General features: G+C 61.3%; 1 protein-coding gene across 1 annotated transcript in view; it reads left to right on the top strand.

Annotated features, from left to right (window-relative positions):
• Window positions 1-4,308: 4,308 nt before the first annotated feature.
• PRKCZ (protein kinase C zeta) overlaps window positions 4,309-14,200 on the top strand; it is a 99,400-nt gene continuing 89,508 nt past the window's right edge. The window contains exons 1-4 of the mRNA XM_081796504.1: window positions 4,309-4,589; window positions 7,441-7,562; window positions 8,362-8,451; window positions 9,782-9,832. Of these exons, the coding sequence (XP_081652630.1) occupies window positions 4,519-4,589; window positions 7,441-7,562; window positions 8,362-8,451; window positions 9,782-9,832 (334 nt within the window). The 5' untranslated portion in view covers window positions 4,309-4,518. The remainder of the gene's footprint in view (window positions 4,590-7,440; window positions 7,563-8,361; window positions 8,452-9,781; window positions 9,833-14,200) is intronic.

The raw sequence follows: 14,200 nt of genomic DNA, 5'->3' as shown, positions 1-14,200 counted from the left end.
TCTTCCAGAGATCTGGTCAAACCTGCCTCTCTCCAACAGACTGCCATGTCTGTGTGACCAATGGCCGTGGCCAGTCTCCCCACCGGCTTGCAGGTTCACGGGGAGCAGCCATGTCTGGCTGAATCCCCACCGTATCCAGGCACCCGGCGGGCCCTTGGCCAACATCCGTTGAACAAATTAATGAGCGAGTGGAGTGAATGTTGTCTCTTGAGCCAGTTTTTCCAAATCCCATGATCCATGACAAAGGAAGGAAACACCTGCTGTCCATTCCTCCCTCAGCCATGCGCCCAGCAAACGTCCTGTCCCTCCCGCAGCCATGTGTGTGAGCAAACGTCCTGTCCCTCCCGCAGCAGGAGTCTCACCTGCTTCCACCCTTCCCCTGAGGCATCCCCGAGTCTTTTGAGAGTCCTCATAGAGAACTTGCATTGAAGATCTGAGGGTGCCCTCGGTGGGGACTGGCTGGGAGGGGCCTTGACCCAAGGCCTTGCAGCCCTGCTCTGCCCTCCGCCGGGCCTGGTCACCCTCCTCGCCCACCAGCCCCACACTGACCCTGGGGGCCCGGGCGACAAGACAGGGACACCCTCCCGGCTGGGTCTGCTGCGGGGGGGGTGGGCAGGGGACCAGGGCTCGCCTCCCCTGACACCTTTCTGTGTTGTTGGGGTTGTGTGGCAAACCTCCATCACCTTTGTAATCCGCGTAAAAAGCCCGCACCTTTGTGCATTTTCATTTTGGAAATAGTAAGTGTTTGTCATCACGAAGGTACGTGAGGTGTTTGCGGGGAGACTTGGGAAACGCAGAAGCTGCTGATAGGCAGCCCCAGGGCCGTGGCAGGTCTGTCCTTGGGCGTCCACGGCCACCGCCCTGCCCACCCTCCCAAGCTCCGTCGCTTGGCGGGCCAGAGAGGCGGGAACCCTGCCCGGTGACACTGGGAGCAGGACCTGAGGGGCTGGGGGGTCGGCCTGGTGCCGGCGGTTCTGAGGGGTCTGCAGCTGTTCATTCATTCACTCGCTCACTCGTTCCCGGATGTGCCAGAGACACCGTGGGGGTGTGGCAGCGGCCTCTGCTGACCGAGTCCAACCCCCGCCACGTGTGGAGTGGGGACTGGTTGGGGAATCTGGGAACAAACACCTCGTGCCCGTTGCCGGGGCCCAGGGCCTGCGGCACCACCCGCCTGCTTGGTCAGGGCCACGCGCTCTGTCCTTGAGGCCCTAACTGCCGGGCGGGGGGCGGGGGGCACCCTCTGGGGGCTGTCCACTGGCGGGGGGGCAGGTGGGGCCCGATGTTTTGAGGAGCTCTTTGCCGGGAAGGACGCCAAAGCCCCCCACGCTCGGGGGAGGCCCTCAGGGAGGTTTTCCGGGCCCTGCAGATGACCCGTGTGCCCTCACCCCGGCCTGGGGCAGGAGGTGGCGAGACCCAGGGGTGGAAACCTCCCCAGCCCTCCTCCTGGAGCAGGCCTCTCCTCCTCCCCCAGCCCTGCTGGAGACCAGAGACCCCACCCTCCAACACCCCCCGACCTGGCCCCCAAGCTCCGAAGCTTCAGGCCCTTCTCCGGACTTCCCTCCCCGAGATTGAGGCCCCGGGGGTGCTGCAGTGACCTGGGTGCCAGCCTCCAGGAGAGAGGTTCACATGTCAGCTGAGATCTGTAGGGAAGGCCAGGGCACACAGGGGCACCAGGACCCTCAAGGCTTCTACCCCAGCAAGGGCTTCCTGGTTACAAAGGGCTGTGGGGCCACACTTGGGCTGCTGGTGTGCACGGGGTCGGACATCTGCCGGCCCGTCCTGCCCGCAGTGGGGGGTGGGGATCAAGGCCTGGGTTCGCTGCCTCCTTCTCTGCCTTTGAGGGAGGCAATCAGAGCGCCAGGGAGGTGTGGCGGGGTCTCGGGGGACCCCCTCCGCCAGAGACGGCCTGTGCCCACCGAGATGCAACCTCGCTCTTCTCCACTGCCCGAGGTCATGTCCAGGCTGGGCTCTGGACGGCTGCCCAGGGGCTGACCGAGGGGCCCGACTCAGGGACAGCTGCGTCCCACACACTCGTCTCCTGGGTGCTGCTTACGTGGCAGATTCCCGCTCGTCCCCATGAGCACCATGCTGCTCCCCTGACATGACAGACCCTTGCACCCCATTCCCCTTCATGTGTGGCGGACCGCCACAGACCTCTGTGTACCCGTGCTGGGGCTGTGGAGGAACCACCCCATCGGGTTGGGGCGGGGGGAGTAATACAGGCATCAGGGATATTAGGTGGAGACTCAAAGGAAGTGTGGGTCTGGGCGAAGGTGCTTCTGGGAGACGGAACAGCAGGTGCAAAGGCCCTGAGGCAAGAGGCAGTAAAGTGACCAGGTATTGGAGGGGATGAAGTTGGTGGGAGACGAAGACAGAAAAGAATGGGGTCCCAGATCCTGGAGGGCCTGGAGGGCCTATGGTCTTTTCCTGAGAGCAGTGGGAATCCCTGGGGGTTTTGAACACCAGCTAGGTGGACACGGACTGACTTATGTTTTAAGGAAACTGGAGGCTGCTGCAAAAATTCCCGCACAGAGGATGTGGCTTGGACTGGGTGGTAGCAGTGGAGGTGATGGGCTGTGGTAGGAATCTGCAACCACATTGAAGATCAGGCCTCCAGGGTTTGCAGATGGAGGGGTGCGGCTATAAGAGGGAAAGGAGGTTTTTGAGCTGAGCACCTGGAGAGATGGGGCCGGCACTGACTGGACGAGGAAGAGCGTGGCCGAGGGAGGTTTGCTGGAAATGAGAAGCGGGGCGGGGGAGCCTTTAAGAGACCAGGAGGAAGCAGCAGGGGAGAAGGCAGAGGGCAGCATCCTAGGGCAAGAGCTTCTCAGAGGGGCCAGACCATGTATTTAAAACACAGGAGGTGGTAAGGACACTGGGGGGGTGGGGGGGGGGACCGGATGCTGAAGAGAAAGTGACAAGAGAGAAAGTGGAGCTGAGGGCTGCGGGCCTCCTGGAAGTTATGCTGTAAAGGGAAATGGGCAGGGGCAGGTGCCCCAACCTTTTGTTTTTCCAGAAGGGAGAGTTCACAGCATCTTAGGTACGTGAGAGGTGAGCCTCCAACAGGTTTCTCTGAGCCCACGTCTAGGCAGAATATGGGGTCTGTGACCATAAAGACTGTTCACCTTGTTCTCCAGGCTCACTTGCGAGCAGGGTACCAAGGACGTGTCAGCGCGTGTCTGAGGAATGAGCCCGAGCAAGAGAAGCCCTTACAATTGTCCGAGTGGGGAGTGAAGGCTTGGGGGTCAGGGGTTGCCAGCGGGGGTGGGGGGGGTGGGGGGAGGAAGGCAACAGGGGGCTGGCTCAGAGAGGAGGGGGTTTGGCAGGGGTGAGGGGACAGCAGACCTGAGTCTGGGGTGCCCACCCGGTGCCCGGGTGAGTTTCTACAAACAGCAGATTTAGGCCCTGTGGATGCGACCGGTAAGGGATGGGGCCCGGGAGGCCGCCCCTGAGGGGTGTGGGCCGCGCCCAGCGCAGGCTCTCCAGACCAAACGCCACGGGGTTATTAAGACCCAGAGAGGTTGTGGATTCAGACATGAAGGTCATGGGCGACGTGGCCAAATGCAGTGTCCCTGTCCTGGGCGGAGGCGTGAGCTGGAACCGAGGGAATCGCCAGCTAGTGTAGACGAGACTCCTGGCAATAGGGTCACGGACCCGCAAGGGGAGGAGGGCAGCCGGGGCCGGGAGAGCCAGCCGAGCCGGACGCTCCCCGTGACGCTGGCCGGGGCCTCTGCTCCCGCCCCTCAAGTCACCGGCGGCTCCTTCCCACCGTCCCCTGGCCCAGCGGCTCTCGGACTCGCGCTCGCCTCCGAATTACCCGGGGCTTGTCCGCACAGACAGCAGGAGTTTCGATTCTGCGAGTCTGGGCGGGGGCACCCAAGACAGCTTGCGTTTCCAACAGGTCCCCGGGGCGCTGCAGCGCAGGGGCCCCGCCTGGGCAGCGCGGCCCCTGGAGCCCACTTCGCGGAGGGGCCGGCGCTCGGGGCCCGCGGGGCGCCGCCTCCGGTTGCCGGGCAGAGCCGGGCCGCGCGCGCCTCCATTGGCCGCAGGTGGGCCGCGCCCCGCCCGACAGGTAGTCCGCCCCGCGCGGAGCCATTGGGTCGCGGCCGCCGGGACCCCCGGGGATTGGCCCAGGTGGCGGCCCCGCCTCGCCCTCATTGGCCGCAGGTGCCACCGCCCCCGCCCCGGGACCGCCCGTCCCGCCGATTGGCCGCCCGCCGGGCCTCGGGTCGGCCATGTTCCGACCCCCCCTCCTCCCCCCGCCCCGGGCCTGACGCCGGGACTCCGTGCGCACACCTCGCGCGCCCCCGCCGGCCGTGCCCCCGTCCCGCCCAGCCCGCCCCCCAAGTTCCGCGGAGTTGGCCGGACCCGCGCCCCGGGATCCCGGCGCCGCGCGCGCGCGCGCGCCCTTCCGCGTTCCACCGCGGGCCCCACCTGGCGCCCCGGCCGGCCGCTGGGTCCCCGCGCCATGGCCCGAGCGCCCGGGGCGCGGCGCTGACGGCGGCCGGGGAGCGCGCCATGCCCAGCAGGACCGGCCCCAAGATGGACGGGAGCGGCTGCCGAGTCCGCCTGAAGGCGCACTCCAGCGGGTGAGCGCGCGACGCCCGACGGCGGGGACCGGCCCGGACCGGGGGGCAGAGCCAGGCGCGGGGACCGGCCCGGACCGGGGGGCAGAGCCAGGCGCGGGGACAGGGGGGCAGAGCCAGGCGCGGGGACCGGCCCGCACCGCGCCCGCCGTCGGGGGCCGTGTCGCTGCGGCGCGGGAGGGAGGGGACGGCGAGGGCCCTCGGGGCGCAGGGGTGCCGGGGAGGTCCTGACGCGCCCTCGCCGAGAGGCGGCCGTGGACGGGACGGGCGCTCCAGGCGCCCTTGGACGTCGCTCGCGGGAAAGGTCGCGGGGTCCTCTGGCGCCGAGGATGGGGCGCTGCGGGCTCCGGCGGCCGCTCGCGTCCCTCCTCCGCTCGCACTCGCCCCGAGGACTTTGCGGCGCGGGAGGCGGCCCCCGGCCCCGCACTGACATATTCCCGCCACAGCTGGTTGGACATCAAGGCCACAAACCTGTAAAGACTAAAGTTTTCGTCAAGTTGTGAAAACTCCTGGTTGAGTTGTAAGAATCAGGGTTTCCTAAACTTTCCCCAATTTAGCCGGCCGGAGTTCTAAGAAAAGTTTAATGACCCAGGTCCTGGGTGCAGGACGCAGGTTAGGGGCAGTGAGCAGCCCGTGGTTGCGCGAATTGGGGCGTGGTGGGGGGGGTTCCCGTAAGTCTCCGGGAGCGGTTCTGTTGGGACCGGATCTTTCGGACACCGATCAGCTCTGCGTCCGCGCGCGTCGCCCTGGGCTCCACCTGCTCGCTGTAAAACGGGGCGAACGGGCTCTTCACAGAGGTCAGAGGCCGGGAGCGCCCGGTACGGCTCGGGTAGCGCCCCACACCCAGCAGCCGCGGGGCAGGGCTGCCGGGGGGGGCCGGGACGGTGCCCAGAGGCCAGATCCTGCCTCTGCCCCGGGAGCGCTGTAGACGAGGCTGGCGGGAGAGCTTCCTTACATCCGTGTTGGTCTCCAGGGGCCCTGAAATCGGACCCGGCTGTCCGAGGGTCACCGGTACCGGCGCTGGGAGGGGAGCGCATCGCTAGCCTGGCGCGTGAATTTGGCCGTCTTGGCCATAGTGGCTTGCCACGGGCGCATCTCAAAGGTTAGGGTTAGAGTTAGGGTGCAAAGTCCCAGCTGAGGAGGGGCTTGCGGCTCTTGAGCTCGTGAGGGCACCTTGTTTGGGGTGTGGGGTCAGACCTCTCCTGTCCTTTCTGCCATCCTCAGCTGGGTTGCCTGGGAGCAGGGTATGTGTGGGACAGTTGGTGACAGGGCTCCAGGGAGGAATGATTTCTGGGGAAGGATGGCCAGTCCACCTGAAGAGGTCCAGGAATCCTGTTTCTGGCCTGGAAGGGTGGTCTGTCCATTAAAACTAGTTCTGAGGCTGTAACATCCTGGCTTGCTGGTTTTGGTAAACCGTGGAAGGCCTGTCACAACACAGACGCCCTCTTCCCAGCCAGGAATTGTGGGATCTATCAACAGCCACTTTGTGAAAACTCAGAGTGGATCCTCAGCGAAAGGAAGTCCATACCCCAGCAGCCTGGGTGGGTGGGTGGGTGGGGCCTGGCCCCCCTCTCCCCCCAGCCTGCCTCCAGGGTGGGGCACTGAGGGCAGGGATGGAGGCCCTCGAGGAGGGTCCTGGGCAAAGTTGACTGGAGCTCTTGGGGGTTCTGGACTGAGCCACCACTGCCCTCACCCTGCCCCTGACTTTGGCCCCTGGAGAGCGCTTTGGTTACCGCCAGTAATGTGACCTGTTGAGTCTGCTTTCTCTGGGCTGATGTGGCCCACTCGTTCCTCCCATTCCCTACCTCAGCTCCCTCCTCTCCCCTCCCCTCCTCCCCTCCCCTCCCTTCCTCCCCTCCCCTCCCTTCCTCCCCTCCCCTCCCCTCTTCCTTTCCCTCCCCTCCCCTCCCTTCCTCCCCTCCCCTCCTCCCCACCTCTCCCCTCCCCGGCCTTCCCCACCCTCTTCCCCTCTTCCTCCCCCTCCCACACTCTTCCCTTCTCCCTCTGTGGTGCTCCCGGCTGTGCAGACAGTTCCTGCCTAGCCCAGCTCCTCACCCCACCCGCGCCTGCCCCGTGTGTCTCCCAGGGCACTTGGGAGGCATAGTCCTCAGAATGCAGCGAGGATGCATTCCGGAAAGCACCCACCAAGGTCAGCGCTCACTTATCCAAACGGCAGGGGTCCAAGTGGAGCTCTGTCCCCGATGGGACTGTGCTGCCACCTTGCTGGCAGATTGTTTGGGGCAGAGGTCCGACACATCGAAGACGCCATTCTTAAAAATAGGGGGCCCCCAGCTTGGCCTTGGAAGATGTGCTGTGACTGGGGTCTCAGCAGGGTCCGGCAGCACCTGTGTCATGAGGAGATTCCCAGGTGATGTGGACCCGAGTCGGACGCTATGCTGGGTGGCCTCTCAGCGCCCGCTTTCCTGAGGTCACAGGAACAGCCGTGTGGGTCTTCCCTTTCTCCAGCTCAAGCCTGGGCTGCTGTCCCTGCCGTCAGCTTTGGGGGAAGGTCTGATGAAGCCCGTGGGCTTGAGCTGAACACACTGGGCACACCCCCCACCCCCTCCTTTGATGGGCAAATAACCTGGTCCCTGAGCAAGTGCTTGCCTGGCTCTTCCCGATGCCCCTGCCTCGTTCTTTCCCCCAGTTAGGCAGGTCCCGGTGCAGAATAGATCTTTCTGTGCAAAGGTATTCATGGTAGTAATTAAAGAATAAAACTGGTCAGTGGTTCTGTTGGGGGTCCTGTAATATTTTGTTTGGGAAATTTTTCATTTAATCAACTCAGTTATTAATAAATCAATAGTATTTGATTTAAATGTGCTCCTTGGTGAAACGTGTGCATCCTCTGCCCCAGGGACATCCTGATCACCAGCCTAGACGCGGCGATGACCTTCGAGGAGCTCTGTGAGGAAGTGAGAGAGATGTGCAGTCTCCACCAGGGGCACCCGCTCACCCTCAAGTGGGTCGACAACGAAGGTAGCCCTTGGTCTGTGGTCTGGCAACGACATACCGTAAATCTCCACACGTGTGCTTGTGGGAAGTTAGGTCAGCCCTGCCTCAGGGAGGTTTAAAACTATGGAATTAAGCTGGTTAACAGCCAGCTTCCCTGGGGGGATGCTGGAAGTCATTTCCGGGAAGAGGCTGCCTTCAGGGAAGCTTGGTTTGGGGGCTGGGAAGGGAGGAGAGCCCCCAGGGCAGCGGGGAGAGGGCTGCAGGGGTCTCGCTGCCCCGCCTGGGCCAGCCCTTGCCCTCCTCCCTGTTCTTCCTCTCTCGTGTTCTGGGTTTTCCAGTAGGTGATTTGGAAAGGTGAGCTCTCTTCTGATTTTCCTTTTCTCAGGGAAAGCAGGAGGGTGAGTAGCTAGGGCCCCGCTGTGCACACATCTGAGAAAGCTGGGGGGTGGGGGGCAGCTCCCGGGGTATGGGTTCTATGCATCTCTGTGTTCCTATCCAGGATGGGGGTAGGGAGTCTCTGCTTTCGTCCAGGACTGAGCCAAGAAGAATGTCCTTTATCTTGCCCAACCGAGAGTTAGCACGGTTTTGCTCTCCAGGTGGCCTTCTTGGGGCTCAGGGTGAACTCACTTCCCTTTGGGGGATCCACCGGCTCTGATGTGGGGCCCTGGTCGGAGCTGATTCCTGGTCTGGCTGGTTCTTGGACTTCCCAGCTCTGCTGTGAGCGGCTGGTCCCGAGCAGAGAGACGTGGCCTTTCCAGACTCGAGTTGGACCCCTTTGCCGTAGGCCTGCGGTGACCTCAGTGATGTCTCTTGCCCCGCCTAGGTGACCCCTGCACTGTGTCCTCCCAGATGGAGCTGGAGGAGGCCTTCCGCCTGGCCTGTCAGCACAGGGATGAAGGGCTCACCATTCACGGTTAGTGGCAGCTGGAGGGGTGGGGTGGTCCCACTGTGGTCTGGGGAGAGGGGAACCCAGCGTCCCCCAGACAGCCTGGGGGACTAGAGGCCATGTGGAGGATCGTGGTTTAAAACGTCGGGATTCCAGAGAGAATTTAAGGATGTCGGATACAGTGCAGCTTGGGTTTGTTTTTTCTCTTATGTTTTATTAACCCAAATAAAAACTGCTGTGGCTGATAGAAAAGCTCCTTCTCACTGGACACAGGAGCCTGGGTTCTGGTTGCTGGTCCTCATCGTCCCCATTCCCTGGAGGCCAGCATCTCTGGGCACATCAGAGGCCTGGGCTCGCTCACTGGCCTCCGTCTGTTCCCGTCCCCGGCGAGGAGGGCGGTGGGGGGAGCCCGGACGGTGCACAGCACCACTGTCTGGGGACAAGAACTTCCCTGTGACTCTCTCCTGGCTCACAGCGTTCCTCAGCCCAGTAAGCTCAGAGCTGGGTTACACGTTGAGTCATGTAAATGTGAGCTGTTATCATTACAGTATAGCCTCTGTAAATTGGGGGTGTCAGGCTGCCCCCCAAGCACTTCCGGGGTTCTGTAGGGTGTCTGAGCGTGGTTCTGGCAGCTGCGGCCCACCAGCCACGTCTGCGTTCCCTTCTACGCGGGGCGAGCGGGCAGCGACCAGAGCTCAGGACCAGCGGTTTCTGTGGGACCGTCATTGGCCCTGCTACTGGGGTAGTGGGTGGGTACAGGATCGATTCTGAGGCTCTTTATGCAAATGTGGTTTAGAAACTGGAGGTCTCGCCCCGCCCACTTCCTGGCGGTAAACACGCTTAAATTGCTGCCTGGACGCTGCCGGCTAAGGTGCTTTAAAAAGCCACTTCTATTTTCTAGATTAAGGGAAGGGTTGTTTCAGCTAGGGTTTAATACTTTGTAAGCTTCTGTTTTAATAATCTATTATGGAAGCCCAGGGTATATTTTAAGATACTTCATTTTGATTCCACTTGAGTACGAGGTGGAATCTAACGTGCTTTCCAAAGTCCCTCTGTGAAGGAGGTGTGTGTCCTCCCCTGTCCGTGCTGGCTTACTGCTGCGCACCGGCCGGCTTCCTTGGGCGGCTCTGCCTGAGTCCCCCGACGGCTTTTCGCCCCAAAGTCTTCAGTGGACTTCGAAGTCCCGTAAAAGGGGGTTTGACGTCGGTGTGGTTGGGCTTCCACGGTTGTGCCCCCGTGAGCATCTCCCCAGAGGGGGCTTGTCAGCCACGTGGCCTTTGTGTGCGAAGCCCGACTCGGAGCAGGACCTCCCGCAAGGTGCCCCGAGTGACAGACTGCTCTCTCTCCCTCTGTCCAGTGTTCCCCAGCATCCCCGAGCAGCCAGGCATGCCTTGTCCGGGAGAACACAGTGAGTACCTTTTCCTGTGACTCGTGTTGCGTGTTCTGGCTCGAACTCGTGGCCCGTCGTGTCGGGAATGTGGAGTTGGGTGCCTTGTGTGGCCCGTGGCTTAGGAACACTTATCCTCCTGCAGCGACGCGGGGCAGAGCGCGTGGCTGATGCAGCCTCACGTGGTTGCCGTGGCCCTTGTGCGTGGCTAGCGAGTGCTGCCCTCCCGGCGCTGGCCTGTCCAACAGTGCCGCATGGAAAAGTCCAGGAAAGCCCTGATCTCCCTGAGGACGGAGGGGCCGGGCTGGGGCATCTGCCCCAGCTGCTGCCACGCCCGCACCTGGTCGTTTGCCCCCTCCCCAGGACTTCTCCTCCTGGGGCTGTTGGTAGGGGACGGAGTCCCAGGAGCAGTGGGGCCGGAGGAGAGCTTCTGACCTCGTCCCAGGGGCCATCGGACCCCAAGCAGGCAGAGTACTTCTGTCCTGCCCTGTCCTTGAAGACAGGGCACTCATGTGGGCGTAAATCACTCACCAGCCACCCGGACCCTCCCCCGGCCCGGTGCCCTGCCCTCTGTGTTGTGGCGAGCACCGACCTCCGGGCCAGCCTGGGTGCCTGCGCGTTGGGCTCCCCTCGGCCCCTTCCCAACAGGGGACCCAGGGGCGGGCTCTCTCAGCCTCTTGTCGGGTCCCTTGGTCTGTGCTGAGTTCCTGTGGCCCCCCGGACCCGGTGGAGGTAGCGAGTGGGTTGTGTGCGTGAGCACTGGGCTTAAAGCACTGGGGCTGAGGATGGACTCGGGGACCCTTCGTGCCGAGGAGAGAGTGGCTGGTGATTGGGGAGTGGCCTTGGGGCTTCCAGAGAGAACTGGGGACCCTGAAGGAGCGGCCAGCACGGCTGTGGAATCCTGGCAGGAGTGGAGCAGGGCGGTCTGACGGGGCCAGAACTGCCGCGGGGCTGGCTGGACACGCTGCCCTGGTGGGTGGGCGGGTGCTGGGTGTGGGGGCCGGTTTCGGGGAGAGCGGGAGAAGCTCTAGGGGCTCGTTCCTTCATTCGGTCGTGCCTGTGCCTCCGTGCCCGGCGCTGCACAGGCTGGGTGCGGGCAGCGGGAGCCCCAGGACCTCCCAGCTGGGAGGCAGGCGGCGGCCAGATAAACACCCAAACGCTCAGAGGGGGAGCAGGGGGCAGGGTGGGGTGGGTGAGCCTGCAGCTCGAGAGTTGGAGGCCAGGAAACGCACTGAGGAGGGGGTGGGAGAGGGGCTGGCCCGTGAGCCATGGAGGCCAGAGGGCCGACCTGCCAGCGGGGGCGGGCCCTCCCACGCGAGCCTCCCCGCAGAGGGGCACCCAGCCGTCGACGGGCACCCAACTCGATGGGAGTTGACCTGGCCTTGTGTGGGCTCAGCCTCTGGAGGGCAGGAGGGTGCGGGGTTTCTGCCCCCAGCGCGGTAGACGTGGGAGTGCCGGGCAGTGGCTGTGTCACTGTGCAGGAATGCAGAGAATGTAGGGAGCTTCTAGAAAGCACTGTCCTTGAGATGCTTCGAGGGGTGGCTCTGGAGCTTTGATGACCACTCAGCCTTGCTGATCGTACCGCCGGCACCTGGAGGCAGCCGGTCCCAGGGAGGGGCTGAGGCTGGCTGACAGGTGCTGTCTCCCCCTGCGCGCGGTTCCCGGCCGCACACACCCTCATCCCTGCACCGGGCACACAGGACAAGGGCTGCCTCACCTGCTGGCCAGGGGTGTGTGAGCAGAACGCCTTCCTCACGCGGGTCTCCTGGGCTCTGGGCTCTTTGAGTGTTGGTCTTCTCCCCAATATTTTGCTCTTTTGGCTTGATTTTAATGCCAAAAAAAAATCCGTTCTGGTCACCGATGGCCACGGTGTGCGGTGAGATTTTGGTGCCTGTGTGGGCACTCACATCCGGTGTTATTGGTCAGCACGCCCGATGCCTGGGGAGCGAGAAGGGTCAGACAGGTGCCAGGTGAGTGGCGCCCCGGAGCTGTGTTGGGACCACGTGAGGAGGGCTGGACGGACTGATGGACGGACGGACGGCAGAAGTGCAGTCCCGCCTTGGCACCTGGGCACGTCCAGCTGGAAGGGCCACCCTGCACCATCTGGCCTGTGTCCACTTTCAGCAAAACACCGTCCAGCACATTCTATTCGGGTTGTTAATCGGAACTTAGTCGTTTTTATAGAGTTTCACAAGATCGTGTAAAGTACACATAAGATAAAATGCACCGTTTTGGCCACTGTGGAGCGAGTGACTCTGTGGCAGTTAGGACATCCAGTGTTGTGCCACCTCTCCCTCCCGCCCGTCGGCGGCCGCTCCCCATTCCCTGCTCCACCCAGCCCCCCACGGCCACGGCTTGTCGCTCCGGCTCTGGATTTACCTGCTTTGGACATTTCCTGGAAATGGAGTCATGGGAGGTGCACTTTGTCACTGACCTCTGTCCCTTAGCATGACATTTTGCACCTTCATCCCTGTCATGGTGCGTGTCAAAACCACGTTGCTTCTTTTCCCGGTTTTTCACTGTGGTAAATTACATACAGCGTAAGACTTGCCGTCTTGACCATTTTTTTAAGTTTATTTATTTTGAGAGAGAGTGCATGGGTGTGAGCAGGGGAGGGACAAAGGGAGAAAGAGAATCCCAAGCAGACTCCACGCTGACGTGGGGCTCGATCCCATGAACCATGAGATCATGACCTGAACCGAAATCAGGAGTTGGATGCCCCCCAGGTGCCCCTTGACCATTTCTAAGTGGCTGGTTCGTTGATGTTAATCACATTCACCCTGTTACGCAACAGTCAGCACCATCCATCTCCCGGGCTCTGGACTCTGGATCTCAGCTCAGGTAGTGATTTCACGGTTCGTGAGTTCGAGCCCCACGTCTGGCTGTGCACTGACAGCAGGGAACCTGCTTGGGATTCTCTCTCTCTCTCCTTCTCTCTCTGCCCCTCCTCTGCTCGTGCTTGCTCTCTCCCTCTTTCAAAATAAATACACACACATTAAAAAAAAAAAACAAATTGAAGCTCTGTTCCCACCGGCACCTCCCCCAGCCCCTGCCACTCTCCGTTCTATGACTTTGACCGGTCGAAGTACCTCACGTAAGTGGAGTCAAACAGGATTTGTCTTTTTGTGACTGGTTTATTTTACAGAGCAGAACGTCCTCAAGGTTCATCCACATAGCGTATGACCTGTAGCATCACAGGGTTTCCTTGTGTTTCCAAGGCTGAATGATATTCCATCGTATCTATGGACCACGTTTGGTTTATCAGCCACAGGTGGACACTGGGTCGCTTCCTTGCTTCAGCTCTTGTGAACACAGATGTACAAGTATCTCTTAGATCTTGCTTTCAATTTTGGCGGGGGGGGGGGGGGTGGTATATACTCAGAAGTGGAGCTGCTGGGGCATACGGTGTCTCTGTTGCCACACTGGTTTCCACAGCAGCCACACCGGTGTATGTCCCCACCAGCTGTGCACAGGGTCCCAATTTCCCCACATCCTCACCAGCACTTACCAGTTTCCAATTCCTTTTTTTTTTTTTTTTTAATTTTAGTGAGTGAGCGAGTGGGGGAGAGGGGCAGAGGAAGAGAGAGAGAGAATCTTAAGCAGACTCCACACTCAGCACAGAGCCCGGGGCTCCATCCCACGACCCTGGGATCCTAACCTGAGCCGAAACAAGAGTCAGATGCTCAACCGACTGAGAAGCCCAGGTGCCCCTCCGTTTTTTGAAGCATCCCCATGGGTGTCAGGGGGCCTCTCGTAGTGCCGACCCGCATTTCCCTGAGGGTGAGTGACGCCGAGCATCTTTTCCTGGGCTTCTTGGCCACGCGGTGTGTTCTTTGGAGAATGTCCGTTTGTGTCCTTGGTCCGTTTTTGAGTGCGGTTGTTAATGTTTTTGCTGCTGGGTTTGGGGAGTCCTTTTACGTTCTGGGGTTTAATCCTTCATCAGCTGTATGGTTTGCACATACTTTCTCCCACTCTGTGGGTCGTCTTTCCGCTCTGGATCGTGTCTCTTGATGCACAAAACTGTTAACCTTTCATGAAGTCCAGTCTGTCCGTTTTTGTTGTTTTTGCCTCTGCTTTTGGTATCCCATCCAAGAAACTGTCGACTACAATGTGGTCAAGTTTTATCCTACGTTTTCTTCTAAGAGTTTTATAATTTCAGGCGTTACATTGAGGTCTCTGATGCATTTGGGGTTAATTTTCGTATATGGCGTGAGGTGTAGGGGTCCAGCTTCATTCTTTGGCATGAGGACGTCCAGTGTTCCCAGTGCCTGTTTGTTGAAAAGACCAACCTCTCCCCATTGAATGGCCCTTCTCGAGAGTCACCTGACCGGCGTGGGAGGGTTGGCTTCTGGACTGTCTGTTCTCTTGGACTTCGAAAGCCTGTTTTTA

The sequence above is a fragment of the Panthera onca genome, chromosome C1, assembly GCF_046562875.1.
Source record: "Panthera onca isolate mPanOnc1 chromosome C1, mPanOnc1 haplotype 2, whole genome shotgun sequence".
Taxonomy (NCBI): Eukaryota; Metazoa; Chordata; class Mammalia; order Carnivora; family Felidae; genus Panthera; species Panthera onca.
The sequence above is the reverse complement of the archived record's forward strand: the minus strand, read 5'-3'. Positions and strand labels throughout refer to the sequence as shown.